This window comes from Rhinoraja longicauda, unplaced genomic scaffold (genome assembly GCF_053455715.1).
Source record: "Rhinoraja longicauda isolate Sanriku21f unplaced genomic scaffold, sRhiLon1.1 Scf000757, whole genome shotgun sequence".
NCBI lineage: Eukaryota > Metazoa > Chordata > Chondrichthyes > Rajiformes > Arhynchobatidae > Rhinoraja > Rhinoraja longicauda.
This window is the reverse complement of record NW_027601973.1, coordinates 29,558-56,165: the sequence shown is the minus strand read 5'-3', so window position 1 is coordinate 56,165 and position 26,608 is coordinate 29,558. Positions and strand designations below refer to the sequence as shown.

General features: G+C 44.6%; 1 protein-coding gene across 1 annotated transcript; it reads left to right on the top strand.

The window, feature by feature from the left end:
* Positions 1-2,322: 2,322 nt before the first annotated feature.
* LOC144591249 (uncharacterized) lies at positions 2,323-26,608 on the top strand. Its single transcript, XM_078395527.1, has 28 exons — positions 2,323-2,374; positions 2,633-2,811; positions 4,072-4,218; positions 5,424-5,551; positions 7,207-7,340; positions 8,134-8,228; positions 8,531-8,690; positions 8,939-8,966; positions 9,440-9,521; positions 10,196-10,309; positions 10,822-11,033; positions 11,595-11,689; positions 12,108-12,220; positions 12,631-12,786; positions 13,454-13,653; positions 15,205-15,293; positions 16,326-16,459; positions 17,499-17,623; positions 18,482-18,653; positions 18,741-18,953; positions 19,699-19,869; positions 20,002-20,139; positions 20,705-20,754; positions 21,167-21,287; positions 21,437-21,519; positions 23,868-24,003; positions 25,149-25,339; positions 26,452-26,608. The coding sequence occupies exons 1-28, from the start codon at positions 2,323-2,325 to the stop codon at positions 26,606-26,608; spliced, it is 3,675 nt and encodes a 1,224-aa protein (XP_078251653.1).

Genomic DNA, 26,608 nt, shown 5'->3' with positions numbered 1-26,608 from the left:
GAGAGAGATAGATTTTTTGTGTTTTTGACTTGGAGATTAAATTCACACAGATCAGTAATTGACTGAGATAATTTGGCAATAATTTAGAGAGAGAAGATGCTTTTTTTGTGTTTGACTTTGGAGATTAAACTCGCACTGATTAGTAACTAAATCTCATGGGTGTATCTTGAAAGGATTTTCATTGCAGAGTGGAGATAGATGGAGAAGTGGAAAATGGCCCTTTGGCCCATGACCTCGATGCACCCATCTACACTCATCCTCCACTACTCTAATCCCACTTTATATTCTGCATATTGCTATTAATTCCCCCACCAGATTTTGCACACTGGGGGTAATTTACAGTCGGCAATTAAACGCCAACTCTCATGCCTTTGTGGATATGGGGGGCAAGCAGGAACACCTGAACACGCGTGCAAACTCCACACCGACAGCACCCAAGATGAAGATTGTGCCCGGATCTCTGGTGCTGTGAGGCAGCGGCTCTGCTAGATGTGCCATGTGTGGTCTGAGATATGTTCCTCTTGAACCTTGAGCGCACGAATGCTTGGATTATTATGCTACCACTTACAACAATGCTTCATTAACTGAGAGATTTTCATTTGTCTGCAGTGTTCCTTCATCCTGGTCCTCGTCTACGATACAAAGCATTGGAAACCTTTGTTTGGCGTTGACGGACACATGGAGTGAAATAGACAGGGTACGGTTTACAGACACAATTTTAATTCAAGTTGACAAGTTGGAGAAATTGTACTGCTTTGAATTCCTTGTTTAGACTGTAATAGAATGTAGAGTGAAACTTGATCATCGGGAACACTGAAAAGTCCATGATGACATTGGTTAATTATGTGCTGCTAACCCTCTCTCTGTGACTGAAATCTCATTCAGGGGTTTTTTCTTCCCTTTGACCGCATTGGCCATGCCTGCCCTGTCCTCCCCACCTCCACCGCCACAAGACCAACACCCCATTATCCTCCCATCTCATCCGCTATCCCCACACCGAGTCTTCAACTTTGATCTGGTTCCAGCACCCTGGTGATCCTCTGCCTCATGGTCAACGCTCCCACGTCAGCTCCCACCAGCAGTTCAGCCAGTGTCCTGGGCCTCTGCTCCGTGTTCTCTATCATCATGGTTTGATGACGTTCAGCTTGGTCCATTTCCAAGTGGGGATGGTGAGATGCTGTGCTGCTTGTACTTGTAATCCTCTCGTTCCACCATATTTCAATGGTTCAATGGTGTTTTAGTTGTCACGTGTGCAACTGCACAGTGAAATTATTTTTGCATATATGACACACGTGGGCGCCGACATGTTTTGGTGCCATTTCCAAAGTCCGGTTGGCCCGCGGGCTCGATGTACTGGAGCAGTTCCCACGAACCGACATCCCTCTCCTCTACTCGTCCGGCCTTCTTTGTTTCCCGGGGGCACATCTCGCAGTCGACCTTGAAGGTGCTGGAGGCATTACTGCGGTTCACCCTCCTACCGGCCCTTGGTCCTCGCGTGTGACGTCGCCAGCTGACTCCTAGTTCTGCCTTGCCCCAAGACTTCGGCGGGACTTCACTTAAGGTTCACACTGATGTTGGATTGTTCATGGGAGGGATTGATACCCAAATACCAATTGTTTTCATTCATGCAGGATATTTTCTCACTGGTGCTGTTCCAGGCAGAAATTTACAATTAACAATGTGTATAATGTCATCCTTGAACTTATCTACTTCCCCTGTGCAGGCTACCCTTAATGAAGCTCTGCCAAGATTTATCAAGGAAGTCAAAAGATTGGGACCTCCTGTTGAAGTGTTGATATTTATTGGACAGCTCAAGTTACAAAGACGGTCGAACAATTCAGCAAGTATGTAATGAGTATAAGCGTGTGTTGAATAATCAGCGTGGTGGGGAAGAGTAGTGTATTGATATGTTCCTGGGCTAATAAGCTGCAAACAAAGGCCCACCGAGTCCGGACCGACCAGCGATTCATGCATACTAACTCAATCCTGCTCACACCAGGAACAAATTACAATCTTACCAAGCCAATTCACCTACAAACCTGCACGTCTTTGGAGTGTGGGAGGAAACCAGAGTTCCCAATGTAAATCCACACAGATCACGGGGAGAATGTCCAAACTCCATACAGATAGCACCCGTAGTGAGGATCGAACTGGGTCTCTTGTGCCGTGAGGCAGCACTCCGCCGCTGCATAACCGTGCCACCCTCAAGGGTAATGTTAAGGGTAATGTTGGATAGAGAGTTGCAGCTTTCAGATCGAGCAGTGATGAAGGGCAGCTACATATATCCTGGCTGGGTAGGGTGCAGCTAGGAGGGTTACTCACATGGATTCAGGTTCCCATTCACCCGTTGCCCTCATCCTGCTTGGTGGTGAAGGTTGGGAGGAGTGGTCAAATGGTGTACTGGGCAGTCACGGTGTGCTGGAGTTGGAGGGATTGAGGGTAATGGATGGTGTATCGGTTCATTTAATGGTCCTTTCAATACATTATCTCTTCCCACAGCTTCCCATATATTGAACACATTGTTACCACCCCTCCTTTTTAGCACCTGTATCCCATCCGAAAACCCCTTAACCCACAGCATTAATCTGCCTTTCCTGCACCTCCATCAACTAACAGAGGTTTGTATTTGCAGTCTGTACAGAGGGAGTGATAGGTCCCGAGGACATCAGTGACCTGACGCCTGCAATCTACAATGCGGCCCAGTTGGACCTTTGTTTGAGTGATGCTGTGCTGAAAGATAACATTCTCCAACTGGGATCTCTTGCCTTTGATCAAACACAGCTGAAAGTGCTGAAAAATAGACTTCTACAGGTATGTAATCTCTGTGTAAGGACAGAGGAAGAACAACTCATTGATGATGTTTGTTGCTTTTGATTATTCCACGGTGCTGATATAACTTCGGGGACCATGAGAATCACACAATAAGTTAGATTAGTTCAGAAATACAGCGTGGAAACAGGCCCTACGGCCCACCCAGTGCGTACCGACCAGCGATCCCTGCATATTTACTCTATCCTACACAAACTGGGGACAATGTATACATTTATACAAAGCCAATTAACCTACAAACCTGTATGTCTTTGGATTGTGGGAGGAAACCGAAGATCTCAGAGAAAACCCACGCAGATGACGGGGACAACATACAAACTCTATACAGATAGCACCCGTAGTCGGGATCGAACCCGGGTCGCTAAAAGCATTGTAAAGCAGCAACTCTACCGCTGCACCACCGTGCCACCCCTACCACTTTGTGATAGAAGATATCACAAATAAATCAGATGATTGAATGACGGAGTAGACACGATGGGCTGAATGGCCTAATTCTGCTCCAATGTAATTTATGATTACCAAATAAAAGATATTAAAAGGAGATAAAAACCCTGTATTTTGTGTCAATGATATCCACCCTAAATACATATTGTTCAGGAACCTGGTACTTCCATTTATTTTGTTGTCAACTAGAGTCAATAGGGGTTGCACAGAGTTGCTGCCTCACAACGCCACGGACCTGGGTTCAATCCTGACTACGGGTGCTGTGTGTACAGAATTTGTGCTTTCTCCCCATGACCGTGTCAGTTTTCTCCGGGTGCTCCGGTTTCCTCCACACTCCAAAGACATGCAAGTTTGTAAGTTAATTGGGTACGATAAAAATTGTAAATTGTCCTGAGTGTGTGTAGGATAGTGCTTGTGACTAGGTGGGCTGATTCTGCACTGTATCTCTAACGTAAATAATGGGGTTTTGGCCAAATTCGAACAGGCAGGAAAGGCTTCAGTTTTATGTTCTGTCCAAAAGTCGGCACCTCCAACAATACAGAACAATACAGATCTCAGTTCCAGGGTTCTCCCATCATCGCTCCACCATGAGGGTTTGACAGGGAGTCATGTGAAACTTGGTGGGATATCTGTTCCAAATCTTTCCATGGAGGGAAAAACCACATGGGGTGGTAACTTCAAGGTGCAATGAAGAGAAGTGGAATTACATTGTAGCTCGGCATTTCAAGCTAAAGCAGAATTTACAGCCAAATTTTAACAACTAAAATGAAGGCTAACCTTGTTGACATTTCCATTCAGATTTATTCCAGTGGCCTCCCAGAAAACCAGATACAACTGCTGGGCAACATCTCCATCGTGTTCAATGCAACGGAAATCAGCAGCTGGAATATCACTCGAGTGGAGACACTTTCTGCATTGTTGAGGCGAGAGCAGGAAATCATAACGGTACTGACACCAGCAACGTTTTAATGACACCCTACTGGCGGAGACATTCTGACACTGATCAAAAGGATTTATAATAATAATAATAATAATGTATTTTATTTATAAAGCGCTTTTCATATACTCAAAGACGCTTTACAGAGATTTAGAGAACATAGGGAAATGAATAAATAGATAAATAAGTAAATAAATAAACGAACAGAGAAAGGAGACAGAAGGTGAGGTGACCTTCAGTGGTTGAAGGCAGTACTGAACAGGTGAGACTTCAGCGATGTTTTGAATGTGGTGAGTGTGGAGGAGTCTCTAACGTTTTGGGGTAGTGAGTTCCATAGGGTGGGAGCAGCGATGGAGAAAGCCCTGTCCCCCCAGGATCTGAGTTTGGTCCGGATGTGGGGGGATAGGAGATTGGCAGCAGCAGAGCGGAGGGTGCAGGTGGGAGTGTGCCTGTGGAGGAGGTCGGTCAGGTAGGATGGGGCCAGGTTATGGAGGGCTTTGTAGGTTATGAGGAGGATTTTGTACTGGATTCTGTGGGGGATGGGGAGCCAGTGGAGTTTATAAAGGACGGGGGTGATATGGTCACGGATCGGGGTGTGGGTGAGTAGACGGGCAGCGGAGCTTTGAATGTATTGAAGTTTACTGATGATTTTTGCATCTTGGTTGAGTTTTATCAAAACTAGGAGGGACACCTCCAGACTTTGGTCCTTATCCATCATCTACATCAATGGATGTTTCAACGAATAAACACTTCTTGAGTTTAGAAGGATGAAGGGGGCGGGGGGGGGGGAGGGGGTGAATCTCACCGAATTGTGAAAAGGTGTAGCTAGAGTGAATGTGGAGAGGATGCTTCCACTAGTGGGAGAGTCCAGGACCAGCGCCATCTTTAATCAGAGGGTGCGGAATTTGGAATTTATTGCAACAGATGGTCATTGAAAGGTGGATATTGACAGATTCTGAATTAGTATGGGTGTCAGGGGTTATGGGGAGAGGGCAGGAGAATGGGGTTGGCAAGGATAGATAGATCAGACCTGATTGAATGGCGAAGTAGACTTGATAGGCTGAATGGCCTAATTCTGCTCCAAGATCTTATGAATTTATAATTCCTTCACTGAAAAGTTATTTAGATCTTATTGCATATTAAATTTAGAATAAAACCAACATCACAGAGCCGTTTGTAATTTATTTTGTGTTCTCCAAATGTATTTCTACAGGTTAAAGTCATCATCACAAAATACCTCCAGTTCAATGGTGTTCTTAATGCAGTATCTTTGAAAGCTGTTGGTGGAGGCAACTTGTGCATTCTGGACAGAGAGCAGCTGGTGAACATTGCAAACCTGACGTGAGTGTCACAGCTCAGAGCTTGATTGATGCCTGGAAAGGCAAAATAATCGAACGACAGAAGACCAATGTTGTCAAGATGCAGAGAATATTTTCAAAGATGTTGGCAAGACTCAAGGGCCTGAGCTATAGGGAGAGGTTGAGCAGGCCAGGACTCCAGTCCTTGGAGCGCAAGAGGACTAGGGATGATCTAACGGAGATGCACAAAATCATGAGAGGAATAGATCGGGTAGATGCACAGGGTCTCATGTCCAGAGTAGGGTAATCAAGAACCAGAGGACATAGGTTTAAGATGAAGGGAGAAAGATTTAATAGGAACCTGAGGGGTAACTTTTTTAACCAAGGGTGAAGGGTGTATGGGACGAGCTGACAGAAGAAAGAGTTGAGCCAGGTAATATTGCAATGTTTAAGAAGCATTTGGACAGGTACATGAATAGGACCAGTTTAGAGGGATATGGACTAAATATCCCTCAGGTGGGACTAGTGTAAGATGGGACATGTTGGCCGGTGTGGGCAAGTTGGGCCAAAGGGCCTGTAATCACGCTGTATGACTCTATGACACTAGCTGTGACTCTATGACCAAGGATGAAACACCCCATGGCCCAGTATTCATGAGCAAGAGCGGAAATGAAATTGTTAGTTCAGGCAGAGGGAAACCTGGGAGGATGCTCAGCACGGGTCAATGGGGCCACTGAGGACATTGAGAATGGGCGAGGGCTTCAGTGGGTCAAGGGTGCGGTGTCTGTCGTATACAGGTACTGGTAGGTGTTGGGAAACGGATGGCGTTGTTCTGGTCACTGGGTGAACTGGGTCTTGTGATGTCGGAGAGTGGAAGGTGTTCATGGCAAGCGTGAACAATGCCATGGACACCCTACTAGTCACTGCCTGCCATTCTGAAAAGGACCCGTTATCCCTACTATTTGCTTCCTGTCTGCCAACCAGTTCTCTATCCACGTCAATACCCTACCCCTAATACCATGTGCTCTAATTTTGTGGGATCTTATCAAAGGCTTTCTGAAACTCCAGATGTACCACATCCACTGGCTCTCTCTCATCCATTCTACTTGTGACATCCTCAAAAAATTCCAGAAGAGTAGTCAAGCATGATTTCCCCTTCATAAATCCATGCTGAATTTGACCGATCCTGTAGAGGAAAATAACTGCAAATGCTGGTACAAATCGAAGGTATCACAAAATACTGGAGTAACTCAGCGGGTCAGGCAGCATCTCTGGAGAGAAGGAATGGGTGACGTTTTGGGTCGAGACTGTTCTGCAGTCTGAAGAAGGGTCTTGACCGGGAACGTCACCCATTCCTTCTCTCCAGAGATGCTGGCTGACCCGCTGAGTTACTCCAGCATTTTGTGATACCTTTGACCGATCCTGTCACTGCTTTCCAAATGCGCTACTATTACATCTTTAATAAACTTCCCCATTCCTGATGTAAGGCTAACTGGTCTCTAATTCCCTGTTTTCTCTCTCCCTCCTTTCTTAAAATGTTGGCTGCCCTCCAGTCCTAGTCCAATGCCCAAACTTCGTACAGAGAGCACCGATCACCCTAGTTCTAGTTCTCTGTTCTCTGTTTCGCAAGTTCCTAACTGGTGCAATGGGGGGGTTGAAGCACAAACCGAGACTGACGATGTAATCTCACTCCCACAGGGACGCCGGGGCTCTGGAGTTTTCTTCTTGTCCTCAGTCAGTCAAAAACCTCCTTTACGACCAGGCCGTCCTGGCACTGAGCTCTGAGCAAAACAAACCCATCCCATACTATCAACTGGTCAAGGCGTATCTTGGTAAGTCAATCAAAGTTTTATTTTACTCCTGAGTCTGATTTTGATGGTGGTCTCATGGTCGCTTAACCGAAAGATTAAGCTGTATGGGATCCACGGTGACTGGGCTTTTCCAATTCACATCTGGGTTACTCATAGATTAAGATGCACCGAGATACAGTGAAAGGCTTTGCTTTGCATCCAATCCAATCTGATAGGTTGGTTTGGTTTAGTTTAGATTAGTTTAATTTAGTTTAATTTCATCTCATTTAGGTTGGTGTCACGTGTACCGAGCGAGGTTCAATGAAAAGCACTTTCTCGTGTGTTATCCAGACAGTGGAAAGAGCATACATGAATAGAATCGACCCATCCACAGCGTGCAGACACAAGATAAAGGGAATAACATGTAGTGCAAGATAGAGTCCAGTAAAGTCTGATTAGAGATAGTCCGAGGATCTCCAGTGAGGTAGATGGTAGCTCTGGACCATTCTCTAGTTCTTGATACGATGGTTCAGGCACCTGATAATATCCCTGAATCTGGGGGTATATGCTTGCATGCTTGTGTACCTCTTCCCTGATGGGAGAGGGGAGAAGAGGGAGTGATCAGGGTGAGACTAGGCCTTGATTATGCTGCTGGCCTTGCCGAGGCAGTGTGAGGTGTAGATGGAGTCACTGGAATGGAGGTTGGTTTGTGTGATGGTCTGGGCTGCGTCCACAAGTCTCTGTAATTTCTTGTGGTCTTGGCTGGAGCTGCACCAGGCTGTGTGAATGTGCAGAGCTGCAGCATTCATCTGAGAAATGTCTCTGCTTCCTCCAGGCGGTGCCGCAACTGATGACTTGAGGTTTCTTGCAATTAATGAAGTTAACATGGAGTTTGCAATCTTCAAGAATTTGAATCCGGAAGAAGTGCAGGTACAAATTGTCGGTGACAAACCTCTGACTGCTTAAGTATTGCAACGCGTTCAATTCCGATACTTCACATCCCCTCTCACAGCCAATCGCCCGCACGGACCCTCTGATCCTGAAACACTGCCGCAGATTACCAACATATCACACATTTAGCAACACATTACCAACACACATTTACAGCCGGCTTGTCTGAAATCTTAATGAACAAGAAAACCATGAACTCTATTTGAACTGATGATATTAGTCCTGATGAAGTGCGATATTTTGCCTGTTTTGCTCATTCATGAATTGTGTTTCCATCTCAGAATCTGACCGCCCAGAACATCATCGACCTGCTCGGGTTTAACCTGCAAGCTCTTCGAGATGGCGTGAATGAAACGGTCGTGATGCTTTGGGTGGCCTCAAACACTGAGTTTGAAGTCCGGAAACTTGGTTTGAAGGGTGGTATTCCAGATAATTCATCAGGTAACTGTCTCCGAAACAGCAGAGAGCACTTGCAATGATTACATTTTATCAAAGACTGGTGATTGAATGAGGTGTAGACCTGATGGGCTGGATACCTTAATTGTCCTCCTCCAGCTTATGAACTTATGAAGAATAATAAAACATTATCAGTACTACTTTGCAAAAATAATCACACACAATGATTACTCTAGTTAATCCAAGTGTTATAATTCAAATCTGTTATTAACTTCTTATACTTTCTCCTTCAGAAACAAGATTGTGCAGCAGTGTGAACAGGTAAGAATTTGACGTGAATGCCTTTTCTATCTATCCCCCCATGACACGCTGTTAACTTGTTGGTGCCTGACTTCATCTGTCATTGTGGAGAAATAAGGAACTGCAGATGCTGGTTTATACCAAACATAGGCAAAAAGTGCTGGAGTAACTCAGCAAGTCAGGCAGTATCCCTGGAGAAAAAGGACTGGTGACATTTCCGGTCGGTAGCCTTCTTTGGAACAAATGTCACCCATCCTTTTTCTCTAGAGATGCTGCCTGACCCACTGAGGTACTCCAGCACTTTGCCTCTATCTTACATCTATCACTGGTGGTGCCCAATTACTATTGTGCCTCACTTGGGAATGACAGATGACATGAAATTAAAGATTATTTTTTAATTATGTCCCCCTCTGTGCAATAAAAATAGGTTGTTTTGTTGTTTGTTTCTCAACTATTCTCCATCTGTAAAAGTAATTTTAATTTTCTTTGCACAGTTCGGCTATGAATGATTTCCTGACTGCAGTTAATGCAAGCCAACTGTGCAACTTCAATATCACACAGTTTGCTTGTGCAGAGGTAAGCATTTTCATGATTTGAATCTCACACAAAGACGTCAATGGCAGTTTGCACTTAAATAATAGTCATAGTTATAGAATCACACAGCGTGGCAACAGGCCCATCGGCCCAACTTGCCCACACCGACTAACATGTCCCATCTACAATATTTCCACCTGCCTGCATTTGCCCCATTTCCCTCTAAACCTGTCCTATCCATGTACCTGTCAAAATATTTGTTAAACATTGGAATGGTACCTGCCTCAACTACCTCCTCTGGCAGTTGGTTCCATACACCCACCAGCCTTTATGTGAAAAAGTTACTTCTGAAGTCCTATTAAATCTTTTCTTCCTCACCTTAAACCGATGTCCTCTGGTTCTCAATTCCCCTGCTCTGGGCAAGAAGCTCTGTGCATCCACCCAATCTATTCCTCTCATGATTTTGTACACCTCTATAAGATCACCATGAATAATGTTAAATGTTGTAGAGGTGCTCTATTAAGACTATGTGTGTCTGACTTCCATGAGTACATTTAACTGTTGTGCTTTGAATGGCTGGTTGGTGAACTATTGCTCATCGTTGATAGTGAACACCAATATGCTGGGATGTTATAATCTAAGGCAGCGTTTTTCCTTTGCAGCCTAAGCTATTGCTTTTCGGTTTAAGCAGTGACCTCTTGTCAGATGTGTTTCAGTGCTTCACTGGCCTGAAGCCTCTGAACAGGTCGAATGAAATGGCCCTGACTGTTTTCATTCAGAAGCTTGACGGAACCAGACTGATGGAGGCCCTGGACATGTTCAACAACAAGGTAATTCATCCAGGGAGGGAACTTGGGAACCATTTTCAGTGATGTAAGAATCTTTGGTATGGTTCAAAATACACGGTCAACACCTTGTAAACCGAGTAGTGAAAGGCTTGGATAGAGTGGATGTGGAGACAACCAGTGAGGAACATCCCATCTGTTCTCATCCCAGAGTTTCCACCTGTGCTGTTAACCTCTTGTTGGTAATAAATGTATTAAAATCTTTAGTCAGATGGTGGTGAATCTGTGGAATTCATTGCCACAGTCAATAGGTAGTTTTAAGGTGGAGATTGACGGATTCTTGATTAGTACGGTGTTCAGGAGTTATGGGGAGATGGCAGGACCCCAGAAGGGGGTTGAGAGGGAAAGATAGATCACCATGATTGAATGGCGGAGTAGACTTGATGGGCCGAATGGCCTAATTCTGCTCCTAGAACCTATGAACTAATGAAAGGTGTGATGTCGTTTCTACAAAGGAATCTCTGTCTCCATCGCTGACGTGTTGTGTTTTGTTTCAGACACGGAACACAACATTAATTCCCCTGATGACAAAGATGACGTTTCTGAATGCCTTGTGGGAGGTGGTGAGGACCAGGGATAACTTGACCAGTCCCGCCTTCCTGAGGAAGTGGTTCCAGGAGCAACTCCGGCCGTTCATTGCTGGCATTTCCCAGTCGGTGCTGGTGCCGCTGCTGAGAAGGGACATCAGCTGTGAAGGTTACCGAGCAGTGTGAGTGGACACCTCTCTTTTACAATCATCTGTTGTTGCATGTTGTATCGAGGAAGCAGACCCTGCGGAAGGCAATTTAACTTGTTCACTGCCATGGAGCACCCAGTACACAGTGCCTTACACAGGCAAGGGTCATTCCAAGATCCAACAGTAATTCTGTTTCTGGTTTTGGTTGAGTACTGCGCAAACACCTCATAAGTGGTTATCTCGCGCAGGTCGGAGTGAGTAGAATCACCCGGGTGCCTTTTACACGTCTGCAAGTCGCAGATTGTCTTTAGGGTTATTTTTGCAGTGAGGAGCTAATCCTTCTGAAGATGAGAGGTGGTGTGAAACGAAAGAGGAAGATGAGCTAAGCTCAGGAACATTTTCAGGCTATTTCGATACTAATCTTTGGCAGAGTTTTCTGACAGTATAACAGGCAATCTTTATGGTGAACTACCTTTCAATTAGCTGAAGTTTGAGGCATCATTTGGGAAGGATCCTAAAATTGTTCTCACCAGTTGAAAGGTGACTATTGATCTGGTGCTTGACAAATAATGACATTAATATCTATTTGTTTAGCTTAAATGGCCTGAATTATGGATTTGCTGAAATGCCGCGTGAAACACGGGAAACTGTGCTGAGACTATGGATCTTTGGTTACCTCAACAATACAGGTGAGATGGAAAGGCATTCGTAAATGATAACAAAGAGAAATTGACTTGTAATTCTCAATGCCCCAGTCTTTCACCCTGTCGTTGTTAGTCTGCGGCATAATTTAGCTTCCAGACGTTTAGGCCGCACGCTGACTGTGTGGAGTTTGTACGTTCTCCCAGTAATCTGCGTGGGTTTTCTCCGGAAAGCTCCAGATTCCTCCCACACTCCAAAGACGTACAGGTTTGTAGGTTAATTGGCTTGGTATAATTGTAAATTGTCCCTAGTGTGTGTAGGATAGTGTGGGAATCGCTGGACGGCGTGGACTCTTTGGGCCGAAGGGCTTGTGTCCACGCTGTATCTCTAAACTAAACTAAACATTTACACTGAATAAAGTATCATTTTTGTCAAATGCATCATATTTATTTTCTTTCCTCTCAGCATTCCCGTTGCGTTGTTTTGAAAATGGCAGCGTTACCATCTACGTGAAAAACTATTTCCAAAGTTTTGCCGGTTTGCTCAATCTGACAGATGCATTTTTCCTGACTCCTGAGGTAAAAGCAAAATTATTCCTTTGGGTTTATGCAAGTATGAGTGATTGTTAATTTTTCTTTTGAGACAATATTAAATGTACGGATGTGTTGGAGGGAACTGCGGATGCTGGTTTACACCGAAGATAGACACAAGATGTTAGAGTAACTCAACGGGACAGGCAGCATCTCTGGAGAAAAAGGATGAGCGACGTTTTGGGTCTGAAGAAGGGTCTCGGCTCGAAATGTCACCCATTTCTTCTCTCCAGGGATGTTGCTTGTCCCGTTGACTTACTCCAGCTTTTTGTGCTTATTAACAGCACTGATGCTTTCCGATACATTTACACGTAAATGGAACCTTGACACTGTGTCCAGGTGTGATATGTGGACTATTTCTGGTCATGGAGGTAAAATTGTCATTCTTATTGTTACAGGTGATCAATGTTACCGATCCCCGTGACTTGGTTGATGTGCTGAGCATGCCTGGATTCATTAATGACAACCAGATCCTGACCAGAGTGTTAGCCTTTGTCCAACCCATTGACAAACTGGCTGCATTCATAGACCGATTCAATGAAAGAACCCAAGACGTGAGCAGCAGCTGTTTTTATGTTTCCTGTCATACGTTGTAGTGTTGATCACATGGAGGGGTTTTCAAACAGATAGGGACACCTTAAGTTGTTGTGTGATTTGTGACCCTTGTGTTTGGTCCAGTGCTTCGCACGCAGAAGGAATAATGATAGGACTGGTCCTGGGTGTGGAGGCTTTGACTGAAAGCACACAGTGCTTGTGGAAGAGAATTTGTAGAATTTACAAGATGTGTTAATTTTGGAGACACAACATGGAAACAGGCCCTTCGGCCCACCGAGTCCACGTCGACCATTCATCACACGTTCACACTCCCTACGTATTAGGGGCAATTTTTCAGAGGCCAATCAACCTGCAAACCCGCAGGATATTGGGATGTGGGTGAAAGCCGGAGCACCCATAGGAAACCCATGCTGCCATAGGGAGAATGTGCAAAGTCCACTCAGACAACACCCGAGATCAGGATCCATCCCAGGCTTTAGTTTTAGTTTGACAGATACAGTGTGACAGAGATACGTCGCCCGTGCCGACCAACGATCACCTGTTCACCAGTTCTATCCTAAACACTAGGGACAATTTACAGAAGCCAAAAGCTTCAGGTGTCACATCATTCTGTTAAATTGAAGGTGTACAATTTTAACAGAAGCCTGTTTCCTCTCCCTTTGCCAGAGTAAACTCTCAGCCGCTAACCGAGCTGCGATCCTGGAGGGTGTGTGGCCTCTGTTCACCAGCAGTCTGCCTGTGCTCAATGTCACCCAGGTGGATCAATGGCTTCAGTTCAGATTAACTCCATATGTGCCATTCATCACTTCTGCCCTTTTGGCTTCCAACAACAGCCTGAGGATCGACTGCCTTTCCTACCGGAAAATGTAAGTACACCTACGTTGAATGTACATTCCACGGGTAAACCCCTCAAGTGTGTCAGTCATCCCAAGTGATTGGCTTTCTCAGTGCGTTATCTCTGAGGTGCAGTCAACTGATTGATTGAAACTGAGCATTGTGTTGAAAAAAAATCCCATGTCTTGTGGGAAGGAACTGCAGATGCTGGTTTAAAGCTGGAGTAACTCAACGGGACAGACAACATCCTGCTTTTTGTGTCAAAAAGAATGTAGATTTATAAAGCGAATTGTCGTGGTGATTTTTGGGTGTGAACTTGAAAGGGTTCCCGCCGGGCCGTGCGGCCAGAAGTCGGCTGTGGACTGGGAACGCGGCCGGATGCCTTTATCGAGGCAGCGGCGACAGTGAGGTCCACGGCTGATGAGAGTGTGGAGGGATCGCCATGAGGGTGGGGAAAGAACAATGGACAACTGGGCGTGAGGCAACCGCTATAAGGGACGGGGAAGAACAATGGAGGACCTGTCATGGCGGGACCGCCGTGAGGGCAGGGGGGAGAACAAAAGGAGAACCCGACGTGCTTGTTGTAAATTTGTCAGTGCCGTAGGTGGCCGCTATTTGTATACATTGGGTATACCAGCAAAGAATTTCACTGTGCGAAATGTTCGAAGAAGAGTCTTGACCAGAAACGTAACCCATTTCTTCTATCCAGAGATGCTGCCTGTCCGCCTGAATTACTCCAGCATTTTGTGTCTATCTCATGTCTTAGTTACTGAATGTGTTACATATCATCGAATGAGAGAGAGGAATGGAGAGTCTGTTTCAGCGGATATATTTGTATAAACGCAAGAGTCGTGATGACCAAGTCAATAGGTATTTTTAAGGCAGAGATAGATAGATTCTTGATTATTTTGAGTGTCAGGGGTTATAGGGAGAAGTTGGCAGATTGGGGTTAGGAGGGAGAGATAGATCAGCCATGATTGAATGGCGGCATAGACTTGATGGTCCAAATGGCCTAATTCTGCTCCAATCACTTATGACCATATCAATATTTAGACTAGATAACCAGACTCCAATTGAGCAATTTTATACAAAATCCATAGTAGTTTGATGCTGGGGCAAGGTTGTAGTTAGGGTTGTGTGGTTTGGGTCAAGAGCCTGATGGTTGATGAGAAGAAGCTGTTCCTGCACCTGGATCTTATGGTTCTCTGGGCCATGCCTCTTCCCGACAGCAGCAGTGAGATGAGAGCGTGGCTGGGGTGGTGTGGATCTTTGACATTGGCTGCCCTCTTGAGGCAGTGCATCCTGTAGGTCTCTTCAATGGTGGAGAGATCAATACCCGTGATGGACCAGACAATGTCCAACACTATCTCCGTCCTCCTTTGTTCCTGGTCATTCTTGGCACTGATCGAGTATCTCTCACCACGTGTACATGTAACGAAACACTGATTGAATGTTACCATTGGATTGTATGGTGCTACACTTTCAGTTCTATTGTCGTGAGTTATATTGTTTTCTTTAGTAACTGTAGTCAAGCTGATGATGATATTCTAAATGTTATTAAATTTCTTGAATTTCTCCTTTAGTGTCAGAACATTGAATGCTCCCTACAGTGAACTTACTGCAGACAAACAGAGGGAAATCTATGAGGGCATCAAATCTTATCTCCAGCAAGGTGACGTTACGCTTTCTTGTTGAAAAGCTCCAGAGGTGGAGTTGTTATGACCCGTCGTAGTCAAAGATGGCCCGAGAACCATAAGATCCAGGTTCAAGAACAGCTTATTCTCATCAACCATCAGCAGAGTTCTAGTTGCTCCCCAGGGTACAGAGATTGACTGTCTCCACGCCAATCAGCGATCCCCGAGCACTGGCACTATCCTACCCACTAAGGACAGTTTACAGTTTTTACCGAAGCCAAATTAACAAACCTGTCCGTTTATGCACTATGGGAGCAAACCAGAGCACCCGGGGACAACCCATGCTGTCATGGGGCGAATGTACAAACTCCGTACAGACAGCACCCAGAGTCAGGATCAAAACCTTGTCTCTGGCGCCGTAAGGCAGCAACTCTGACGCTGTGCCACCATGTCACACTGTAAGATACAGAATGTAGAATATAGTTCTCAGTGTTGTAGCCTAACAGTTCGATAGACAACGTCTAATCTTCACAGTGAGGTAGATGTCGAGGTGAATGAGACGGTATCCCCACTTATGGAATGTTTTTGGGCGACCAGATGCCACTCGGTTCACCTGCTCTTCCTCCTTTATCCCCCATCTACCCCTGACTCACCAACACCCTGACCTTCAACCAGATTAACTGTGCTTCACCGAAGAACATGATGATTAGTTCTATCAATAACCATCTAGTTTAGTTGGTTAATTCTAGTTTAGTTTATTGTCTTGTGTCGAGGTGCCGACAAAGGCTCTTGGAGCCTGTTATCCAGTCAGCAGAAAGATAATGCATGATTACAATCGAGCCATTTATAGTGTACAGGTACAATTACGCTTAGTGCAAGGTAAAGCCAGTAAAGTCCAATCAAAGTTAGTCCAAGGGTCGCGGTAGGATGGTTCGGTTGCCTGATACTGCTGGGAAGAAACGGTCCCTGCTGTTGGGCGTGGAAGTGCAATTCCTGCTTGATCGTGGAAATGATGTTCGGCATGACTTTTCATTTTCCACAGAATTAACGTGGAATTATTTTTCTTACAGGTCCCAAGCCCACGTGCTATAATGTTACTGATCCCGCCCTGAACTCCACTGCCTGGTTTGCTCAATATCTGGGGCTTTACATGAATCACATATCCAGGGTGGATCTTCTGTCCTTCTTCAATAATGAATCTGAGGTACATATTCTCCTTTAAACTTTTGATTGGGATTGTCAAACATCGAGTTGCCTGGGTAACCAGCTACTTGTGGAAATCAATTTTGAAAAATGTAACTGTGGAGATGAAGAGGAGTTTCTTGAGTCAGAGGGTGGTGAATCTGCAAAATTCATTGCCACAGAAGGCTGTGGAGGCCAAGTCAATGGATATTTTAAAGGCGGAGAGTGACAGATTATTGATTAGTATGGGTGTCAGGGGTTATAGGGAGAAGACAGGAGAATGGGGTTGGGAGGGGAAGATAGATCAGCCATGATTGAATGGCATAGACTTGATAGGCAGAATGGCCTAATTCTGCTCCTACAACTTATGAACTTATGAACTATTTCACAAAGCACAAAGTGCTGGAGGAAGTCAGTGGGTCAGGCAGCATCTGGGGAGGGCATGGACAGTCGACAATTCTGGTCGACTCAATTTGGAAGTAAGGTCCTAATGTGAAATTCTTGCTCAGGAAGGCTGTCAAAGGTTATGGGGAGAAGACGAGAGAATGGGGTTGAGAGGGGAAAGTAGATCGGCCAGATTGAATGGTGGAGTAGACTGGACGGACCAAATGGCCTAATTCTGCTCCTATTTCTTGCGGAAAGGTCGCCTGTATTTTGCTTCCACAGATGCTGCCTGACCCGCTGTGTTCATCCTGCACTTTGCATTTTACTCGGGATTCCAGCATCTACAGTCTCTCATATCTCAAACTTAAGTGTTAGCCTTCCAGAGGTATAAATCCTTGTTAGAAGTAGCAAATAAAGCAGGAACTTACAAACCAGTCACATTTCAGAAATCTTTGGATAAGAAAATTGATGGGAGTGCAAAATAAGCTTCAAGTTTGATGCAACCACACAATATTCTATTAAACGTCATCTGTGATTTGGAAGCTTTCTTACAATCCACGTTATCCATCATAGTGTGTTTCACCAATACGAAGCTGAATCTTTATTTCTTTCAAAGATTAGTCATCAAAAGACTTCTTCCAGTTAAATATTTGTAATTTCTCCTCAACCTTGTGCAGATTCAACGATTTGCTGAAAACCCTGAAAACCTGGCACTCTTGGCAAATCTGACGTTACCCAGTGAAGTTTCAAAGTTGTACCTCAACTTGCTGGTCAGAAACAACTCTAATGTGACTGTCTTAAGGTAGGTCTTTGACATCATCTCTCCCTGACAGGAGTGAAGCAGTTTAATGTTGTATTGTGAAAAGGCTGGGGGCATTGCGGGTGTGAACAACATTTCTTGATCATCCGGGTTTCCCCTGAGAAGGTGGTGGTGGGTCACTTCCTTAAACCATTCATGATGTGTGGACCAATGTACACAGTCGTCCCAGAGTTGACCACTGTGCCATTTAAAATGGTTTGATTGTCACATTGCATTGCAGTCGATGCCACAATAATCTGTCACCTTATTTGTAGTCTTGCTTGTTGAGAGGGGCTTCCTTCCTCAAGTTCAAGGCTTTGCATTGTTTTGTGTTTAAAGCTGTAAATAATCCAATTACCAGCAACTGAGAAATATAGAGAGACTAAGTAAAGCCAATTTTCATGAAGGGGCATCACAGTGACACAGTGGCAGAGTTGCTGCCTTACAGTGGCAGGGACCCAGGTTTGATCCTGACCTCGGGTGCTGTCTGTACAGAATTTTTACGTTCTCCCCGTGACCACGTGGGTTTTCTCCTGTTGCTCCGGTTTGTCGCACACTACAAAGTTTAAGTTAGTGCTCATATACGGGGTGATCACTGGTCGGCGCAGACTCGATGGGCTGAAGGGCCAGTTTCCAAGCAATATCTATAAAGTCTAAAGGTAGTTCCTCTTTCACAGTAAAATTAGATATTAATTGGAAAACTTAGGAACTGATGCAAGTTGGGGGATGATGTGTAAAGTATCTTGATGATTCTTCAAAGTTTGCTTGTGTAACAATTCTATAATAGCTCCAGGGAGGGAGAATACTCCATCTCTGTGAGATTGGCTCACACATTGTGCGACTGGCATCTATCTCTTGCAGCCTCCCAGACTCTCTGTTTTGCTTCATTGACGGTACTTCACAGCCCTTGAGTGGACAGGAAATCTTGTCTGTGATCGAGAAGGTAAACCAAGTGTGTGAGCCTGGTGTGTCCCCGAACACAACTGCCAATGGGATCTCACCCGCTGAAGGTCCGACAGATGAACAGCTTCAGGTGAGAAATACTTCCTGTAAAACATTTTGCTGAAGCAGGTGTTGTGAAAGATGCTCGGTGTTAATGCCTTGCTGTTCATTCTTTCAGTTGGCGGTAGTTTTAGTGGGCAAAATCGACACCTTTTCAGTCAGCACTTTGAACGCTTTGGGGCAAACCGCAGTCGGACTGTCGCTGTCACAGGTTAACAAAATTGATGGGAACACTTTGGAGCGAGCCCTGCCAAACCTGGGCAGCGTCAGAGGCTGGAACATTGGCCAGGCTAATTCCATCGTCAACAGGCTACTAAAAGACGGTTATCAAGTAAGTTAATGAAAAAAACAGTAATGAATCAATTAGTAACAAGTGAATAAAATGAATGCTCATATTATCTCGAGCCTCTGGTGCTTAAGTGAATTTGCTTTACAAGGTTAAAATCTGTATCTGAGCAAAGAATTTTCAAAGAGCTGCATGTAAAGATATTGACTGTGCAACACCACACATTTCTCTGTATTAAATTCCATCAACCATTCCTCAGCCCATTTACCCAACCCATCAAGATCCCACTGCAATTTTTGACAACCATCTTCACTCGTGACATTACCACCCACTTTTGTTTCATCTGCGAACTTGCTAACCATGCCATGTACATTCTCATCCAAATCATAGAAATGGACCCTGCACCAAACCCTGAGGCATACCACTAATCACAGACCTCCAGTCCGGAAAGCAACCTTCCACCATCACCCCCTGTTCCAGTCCATGAAGCCAATTTTCTATCCATTCAGCTACCTTTCCTTGAATCCCATGGGATCTATCCTTCCAGAGCAGCCTACCATGTAGACCCATGCAGAAGCTAAGTTCTTCCACAGCAGTATTTGGTCTTAATGCCAAATGTACAATGGTGCAAGCAATGGGAAGATCAGCCAATATTTTCAGTCATTTCTCACTAAATATTCTCTGACATGGGGAATGGGGGAGGTAATCACAATATTATGCCACAAATCTTGAAAATGAATTCTTGATAGCATGGTCAATTTGTGACATTTGCCTTTCACTTTTCACCCAGGTCAATGACACGAATAGACTGCTGGGTCTGGGAAGCCTGGTTGTCGGTATTCCCAGCAATGTGTTCCAACGTATTAATCCTAAGATATTGATCAATGTCATCGCAAGCAGTAGGTTTGGTGAGGATATTAGAAGTGCACCACAATCTATACGGACGATCTGTGTTCTGCAGGTGAGCAATTGTCACGGGTACAAAACGCAATCTGTTTCTCACGGTCTATCTAGATGTTATCAACGTTAATGCTGTTGTGTGATACCAGTTCTCGTCTTCCCGTAAATTCTATCCTATTTTGTTGTAAATCAGGTGCTGAGAAACGTTAACAACCCAGCTGCCACTGTGAGGAACATCACATCTGTTCTTGTCGAAGAGATTCCACCTGTGCTGTTAACCTCCAACCTAAGCCTCAGCGACGTCAACAATAAACGGTGGACTCCCAGTCAGGTAGATGATCTGGTTGTTTACAGCAGGGACGACGGCTGTAATGATGGAGATCTCATTGAAACTTACTGAAGAGTGAAAGGCCTTGACAGAGTAGATGTGGAGAGGATGTTTCCACTAGTGGGAAAGTCTAGGACCAGAGACCATAGCCTCAGAATAAAAGGACTTACTTTTAGTAAGGAGATGAGTGATAATTTCTTTAATTAGAGGGTGGTGAATCTGTGGATTTCATTGCACAGATGGCCGTGGAGGCCAAGTCATTGTGTATTTTTAAGGCGGAGATTGACAGATTCTTGATTAGTACGGATGTCAGGAGTTACGGGGAGTAGGCAGGAGAATGGGGTTGACGGAAATATAGATCAGCCATGATTGAATGGAGGAGGAGACTTGATGGGCCGAATGGCTTAATTCTGCTCCTATAATCTAACTTATGAAAGTCAGCTGCTTCATGCCATTGTACGTTAGATGTCGGGAATATTGTCCCATTCATGTTGTGTGAGCGGTGAATGTATGAACACTCCATAACCCTGTTACATTAGTTATTAATTCAAATCCTTTTCTTCCATAGTCTGCCGTTTTCTTTCAAGATGTGGTCAGATCCAACAACAATTTTGAGACGTAAGCAATGCTCTTTTAATTTCTGCCGTTTTTGATGCCTAATTCAGGGTTGCCATGCCTGAGCTCCCAATGTGGCATTGTTGTCCATGTATTTAGCAGGAGTGTTGGTGTCATCATTCGTGCACTTGAGTTGAGTTTGAGCGTTCTCGTGTAGTTTCTAACACAGCCAATGATTTGTGTGACGGCCAATTTACATCAGTAATTAAACTGTTGTGAATGAAGGGCACTTGTTGATTTTGCCAGAGTTATGTTCACCAGCTGAATGTTCTGTCCCGTGCTTTGACAACGTCTAAAATCACAACCTGAGATGTTATCATTCGGGAATGCAATGGGTGGAGGTTGTGATTAAAGGTTTTAAAGTGATGACAAAAGTGGACTGTTTAGATATTAATATTGCCACAACCTGTTCCAGATTGTCGCCTGCTGTCCTCAGAGGCTTTAGTTGTGGTGCAACGAAAACCCTCCCTTTCCCAGCATTTCTGAAGCTCGTTCAAGCAGTGAAGGATAAAGAGGTCGTGCTTGATGAAAGTCAGGTGAGAACATTCAAAGAAGCGTGAAAGATACCTCCAGTTAACCTACTACTGAAGCAAAACTACAGCGGGATGTAGAGAGGAAAATAACTGAGAATAAAAGTATCTCCATGCTTCAGTTCCCAAAGTGACGTTGTTGTCTGTCATTTCAGCTTGAATGTATGGCTGGAAGACTCACTTCTGCAAGAACTGAACTCGCCTTGGATGTCTTACCTGCAGATGTTCTGCTGTTCAAGTATGTTGTGTTTCCTTGGAACAGTTTCCTCAGTTTACTTTAGTTTAGAGAGACAGCGCGGAAACAGGTTCTTCCGCCCACCGAGTCCACTCCGACCAAGGATGCCCGCACATTATCACTATCCTACGGGTCCCTGGGTCCCTGGCGCTGTAAGGCAGCAACTCTACCTCTGCGCCATTGTACGGCCCCAAGTTATTTGTTGAATAGACCATTGATGCTGATGTTTGCCAGATCTGTCATAAACCAGGGTACTTGCTGTTATCAGTTAATGGAAACATAACGTGAGCACATGGACTCAAAGTATTATGTGTATTCCTCACTGTGATAGTTGTCCTCGGTGCCCAAGCACAGAGATGGTGTGGGGAATGGAAATCTCAGGGACTCACACTAAATTATATCTGGAAAGTATGAGGTAGAAATGGTGGTGCATCCCAATGGATGTGATGTATGATCCTGGGCCTCACGTTCAACAAGACTGAGTCAATGTGGAGGGGTGTGGGGGAGAGAGGCTGGGTGAACAGTGGTCCCAATGGGGACATGGTGTGGGGCAGATTAATTGGGTGAGCCATCAGAGGACCAGAGCCTTGGGCAGCAAGGTCGTTGGATGGCTTGTCAGAGGCTTTGTGCCGGGAGCAAGGGGTTGGAGGTTTGGGCCCATTGGCCGTTCAGAGGCTCACGATAATTGAACAAATGGAGAAAGAAGGCTGAGGTTGACCGGGGAATCGGCTGTAAGATCAGTGCATGGGTTAGCCAGTACTGTGAGGACATGTTGGATGTCTGAGGGACAGATGGACAAAGAGTAACCTTGGACCTTAATGTAGTGAGGTCCAGTCTATTGTTGCACTGTTAATGTCCAGTTGTACCAAGCGAGACTCTGAATGGTCACAAAGTGCTGGAGTAACTCAGCAAGTCAGGCAGCATCCCTGGAGAACATGGATAGTTGACCTTTTAGGTAGGGACCATTCTATAGACTAATTGTAGGGGGAAGGAGAGACAATGAATGATCCTTGATCAGACCCTGTGGTCCAAACTTCCCTGCAATGCTCCAAAAAGATTGTTCCACAGGGAATGACAGACAGAAAAATGCCAGGTATTGCTATTTCAGATTCCATTTAGGTGCAAAGTGACCACAATTACATCTCGCTTCAGAACAAGTATAGAAGTTGGGAGGTCATGTTGTAGTTGCATAAGACGTTGGTGAGACCGCATGTAGAGTATTGTGTTCATTTCCTGGCACCATATTTTAGGAAAGATGTTGTCGAGCTTGAAAGAGCTCACAGAAGATTTACAAGGATGTTGCCAGGACGAGAGGGTCTGAGCTATAATGAGAGGTTGAGTAGACTGGGTCTCTATTCCTTGGAACGCAGGAGGATGAGAGGTGATCTTCGAGAGGTGTATAAGATCATGAGAGGAATAGATTGTGTAGATGCAAGGAGTCTCTTGCGCAGAGTAGGGGAATCGAGGACCAGAGGACATAGGTTCAAGTTGAAGGGGTAAAGATTTAATAGGAATCTGAGGGGTAACTTTTTCACCCAAAGGGTTGTGTGTGTGTGGAACAAGCTGCCAGAGGGGGTAGTTGAGGCTGGGACTATCCCAACATTTAAGAAAAAGTTAGACAGGTACATGGATAGGTTAAGTTTGGAGGGATATAGACCAAGCACAGGCAGGTACGACTAGCGTAGTTGGGACATGTTGGCCGGTGTGGGCAAGTTGGGCCAAAGGGCCTCTCTCCACACTGTATCACTCTGTGACACTAAGTATGTTTTCTATCGTGTGGTAATGAAGTGAGGATAGCTGTGCATCAGGCGTTTTGGCCATGTGTGTGCATGTCTGGATGCGTGCGTGTCGATGAGGGAGCCTACAAAGGAGGACAGGGTGGGGATGGGTGTGAAAGCATGTAAATGTGGGCTGGGAAATTGTAAATGATTCTTAGGATTAATTAGATTTATTATTGTCATATGCACTGAGGTACAGTGAAAAGTTTTGTTTTGCATTCTATCCATACCAATCAGCAAATACTAAACATAAAGACTATCAAGTCAAATTCCAGTACATTAGGTAAAGGAAAGGGAAAGATACAGTGTGCAGAATATAGTTCACAGCATTATAGGGCACCAATCCCATAGGCAAAGTCCAATGTCCATAATGGGGAAGAGGTGTATCAAACATTACCCATGCTTATGGAAGAATGGTTCAGAAGCCTGATAATAGAGGGGAAGAAGCTGTTCCTGAGTCTGATGGTGCACACTTTCAAACTCCTTCATCTTCTGCCAGTCGGGAGCAGAGAGAAGAAAGAATAACTTCATATCAATAATATAATCTTGTGTATTTTATGTTTTGCTTCGTAGTTATCAACACTTCAGGACTCAGTTCAACTTCAACTGCCGGGAGTTCTTCAAATTAGTTGGGAAATCGAACGTTAATACCTTACGGAAAGTATCAGCAAGAAAGCAAAGTATTCTGAATGATGCCAAGACCTGCCTGGTAAGGATGAAGTGCTCAGCAAATGAAAACCTGGGGTTGATGAACCCGTTATCTTGGGCACACCTCCCTGTGATCGCACTGTTTAAATTGATAATAAATGTGCCACCCTGACACTTTGTCAATAATTGCACTGGGTGCAAGTGAAGAGGTTTATCAGTTCAGTTCAATTTGGTTTATTGGCACGTGTTCCGAAAAGCTTTTGGTTTGTGCTAACCTGTCAGCAGAAAGACAATACATGATTACAATTGAGCCATTTAAGGGAATAACGTATAGTACAAGATAAAGCCAGCAAAGTCTGATCAAGGTAAGTTCGAGGGTCATCAAAGAGGTAGATAATCGGGGTTCAGCTCTGCTCTCTGGTTGTGGTAGGATGATTCAGAAGAGCTAACGCTTCAGTACATTCGATGAATTGTTGATTGTTCAGTTGTCAGATACTAGTCCCAATTGTTGCTGACTGTTACGTCCCAAACCTACTTTCTTTTCATGTTTATGCAGCGTGACTGGGTGGAGGTGAACCCCAGCATTTACCTGATCAATAATATTCAGTAAAACTCCAAGACCATTTGGAAAGGCAAGAAGCAGAGTTTGCATTTTGAAGGAATTGTTAGTAGAATCGGGTCTGGGGACAACTTTTCCCTGATTTCAGTGGCAGATGAGTTCTGGCTTATTCAACTCAGTGGCCCCATAGAAGACTTTTGTGTTTTAGCCTCCCGTTTAAAGTCATGAGCATTTTTAAACACTGGTGTGTTCATCAGTGTGCGAACTATTTGAGATCCATTTAGCTGAAGCTGAAACCTGAAGTTGATGTTAGATTGATAACCAGTTAAAAATGTTACCTGTGTTGGAAGAAACTGCAGATGCTGGTTTAAAGTAAAGGAAATAGGTGACGTTTCAGGTCGAGTCTGAAGAAGGGTCTCGACCCGAAACGTCACCTATTCCTTTTCTCCAGAGATGCTGCCTGACCCGCTGAGTTACTCTAGCGTTTTGTGACTAAAAATGTGACACTTTCTTGATATGCTGATATATTGTGGCATTGTTAGTCCACACAACCAGAGCGGTCTTAATAATGGGAACGTTTTGACTGAGTTGCATTTTGTACAGTGAAATGCTGCAGAATTAATGTTAACCTTTTGACAAAAATCCAGGGAATTACCAGCAACAAGCTGACGAAGGAGAGTGTGACCACACTCGGTCGATTGGTCTGTGAACTTGATGGATCTGCGATCCTGGCATCTGATATAACTGTTCTGGATGCATTAAAGAAATGTGTCTCCTATCGAGACGATCAGAAGAGTGCAATTGAAGTTCTCCTTAGAGATGGAAGGAGCAGATATGGGTGAGTGTGAAATGCTCATCCTTTTCAATACAGATCACATCAAAAGTCTCTGTAGTTGATGTTTCACTACTCCATAATGGACTTTCTGAGGAGAACGTACAGACTCTATCCACAACCCAGTGGAAGCAGGTCACTTGAAATAACAACATTTTAATTCCTGAAACATGCTCCTCTGGGCACCATGTTGTAGGAAAGATGTTGTGAAGGTGGAAAGGGTGCAGAGAAGATTACCAAGGATGTTGCCAGGACTGCAGAGTGAACTATAGGGAGAGGTTGAGCAGGCTGGGACTCTATTCCCTGGAGCAGAGAAGGATGAGGGGTGATCTAATAGATGTGTGTAAAATCATGAGAGGAATAGATCGGGTGGAGGCACAGAGTCTGTTGCCCAGAGTGGGGAAATTGAGAACCAGAGGGCATAGGATTAAGGTGAAGGGGGAAAGATTTAATAGGAACTTGAGGGGTAACTTTTTCATGCAAAGGATATATGGAACGAGCTGCGGGAGGAAGACGTTGAGGCAGGGACTATCGTTTAAGAAGCAATTAGACATGGATAGGACCGTTTAGAGGGATATGGGCCAAATGCAGGTTGATGGGATTAGTGTAATTGGAACATGTTGGTTGGTGTGGGCAAGTTGGGCCGAAGGGCCTGTTTCCATGCCGTATGACTCTGACTCTATAACTAAAGTCCATGGTCAAGATATGTTTGCCCAAAACATTCCTGTGCGATGGGCATCCTTACCCTGCAGCTGAGTCTATTGCAAACTAATTGACTTGAGATTATTTTGGAATAATTTACAGAGAGAGATAGATTTTTTGTGTTTTTGACTTGGAGATTAAATTCACACAGATCAGTAATTGACTGAGATAATTTGGCAATAATTTAGAGAGAGAAGATGCTTTTTTTGTGTTTGACTTTGGAGATTAAACTCGCACTGATTAGTAACTAAATCTCATGGGTGTATCTTGAAAGGATTTTCATTGCAGAGTGGAGATAGATGGAGAAGTGGAAAATGGCCCTTTGGCCCATGACCTCGATGCACCCATCTACACTCATCCTCCACTACTCTAATCCCACTTTATATTCTGCATATTGCTATTAATTCCCCCACCAGATTTTGCACACTGGGGGTAATTTACAGTCGGCAATTAAACGCCAACTCTCATGCCTTTGTGGATATGGGGGGCAAGCAGGAACACCTGAACACGCGTGCAAACTCCACACCGACAGCACCCAAGATGAAGATTGTGCCCGGGTCTCTGGTGCTGTGA

Excerpts from the sequence above, each read along its gene's own strand:
- LOC144591249 (XM_078395527.1), top strand. The coding sequence starts at position 2,323 with ATGGATTCAGGTTCCCATTCACCCGTTGCCCTCATCCTGCTTGGTGGT. Across the intron at positions 10,310-10,821 it reads TGGACATGTTCAACAACAAG|ACACGGAACACAACATTAAT; the intron begins GTAATTCATCCA and ends GTTTTGTTTCAG. Across the intron at positions 20,140-20,704 it reads AACGGTGGACTCCCAGTCAG|TCTGCCGTTTTCTTTCAAGA; the intron begins GTAGATGATCTG and ends TTTCTTCCATAG.